Source organism: Vombatus ursinus, unplaced genomic scaffold (genome assembly GCF_900497805.2).
Source record: "Vombatus ursinus unplaced genomic scaffold, bare-nosed wombat genome assembly UNPS02014656.1, whole genome shotgun sequence".
NCBI classification, from domain to species: Eukaryota; Metazoa; Chordata; class Mammalia; order Diprotodontia; family Vombatidae; genus Vombatus; species Vombatus ursinus.
The window spans coordinates 146,368-147,451 of NW_020954434.1; the positions used below are offsets into that span (position 1 = coordinate 146,368).

A 1,084-nucleotide genomic window follows, 5' to 3' on the forward strand; every position below is an offset into this window, starting at 1 on the left:
GTTTCTTCTAAAAGCCTTTCCACATTGATCACATTTATAAGGCTTTTCACCAGTGTGGATTCTCTGATGTTCAACAAGTTTGGCGTTCAGTCTGAAAGCCTTTCCACATTGATTACATTCATAAGGCTTCTGTCTTATGTGGATTCTCTGATGTGAAGTAAGACTGGTCCTCTGTCTGAATGCCTTTCCACACTGATCACATTCATAAGGTTTCTCTCCAGTGTGGGTTTTCTGATGTTGAGCAAGTTTTAAGTTCAGTCTGAAAGCCTTTTCACATTGCTCACGTTCACAAGGTTTCCTGTCACTATGAATTCTTGGACACATAATGAAGGAGGAGTGTTCACTAAAAGCTTTACCACATTCATGACACTCATGTGGTTTCTCTCTAGTATGAATTTTTTGATGGTAAATAACAGATGACTGTTGACTCAAGTCTTTCCCACAATGATGAGAATCATAAGGTTTTTCTCCTGTGTGGATTCTGTGAAATACAGCACAGATTTGTCTCCCAGTGAAGTCATAGGCACAATCCCTCATGGAACTTTCCTCATGAGTCTCTTTCACAGAAATGCTTAGCTTTGCAGTAGTCTCTTTCATTTCCGGTCTAATCTCTCCTTCTGCAAGAAACAAACAATGAAACCATAGAGAGACACATGCATACATATATATAATTATAATCCCTTCCCGCCATTGCAAGAAAGTAAATTAACTGATCTATATCCTACTTCTCCAGGCTAAGAGAAAACTCTTCAAAGTTCAATGGACAGAACCAATCATTTGAAAATGCCATTATCTCCTTGTGTTTTGTTTCCTCTTTCTGGTGGTTCCTCCTATTGGATCTAATTCTTACCTACAACATCACTAATGTGAAAATATGTGTAATAGGAATGTAAATGTAGAGCATATATCACATTGTGTGCCATCTTGGGGAGGAAGGTGGGGAGGGAAGGGGAGAAAACTTTAAAACTCAAAAGCTTATGGAAGTGATTGTTGATAATTTAAAATAAATTAATTAAAAAAAAATTTTAAATGCCATTATCTTACAAAGAGCTTCACACACAATCACATTGGATCCTCACAAACA

General features: G+C 37.3%; 1 protein-coding gene across 1 annotated transcript in view; it reads right to left on the reverse strand.

The window, feature by feature from the left end:
* LOC114042612 (zinc finger protein with KRAB and SCAN domains 7-like) overlaps positions 1-1,084 on the reverse strand; it is a 22,258-nt gene that overhangs the window by 8,112 nt on the left and 13,062 nt on the right. Inside the window, exon 8 of the mRNA XM_027861298.1 lies at positions 51-617. Within this exon, the coding sequence (XP_027717099.1) occupies positions 51-617 (567 nt within the window). The remainder of the gene's footprint in view (positions 1-50; positions 618-1,084) is intronic.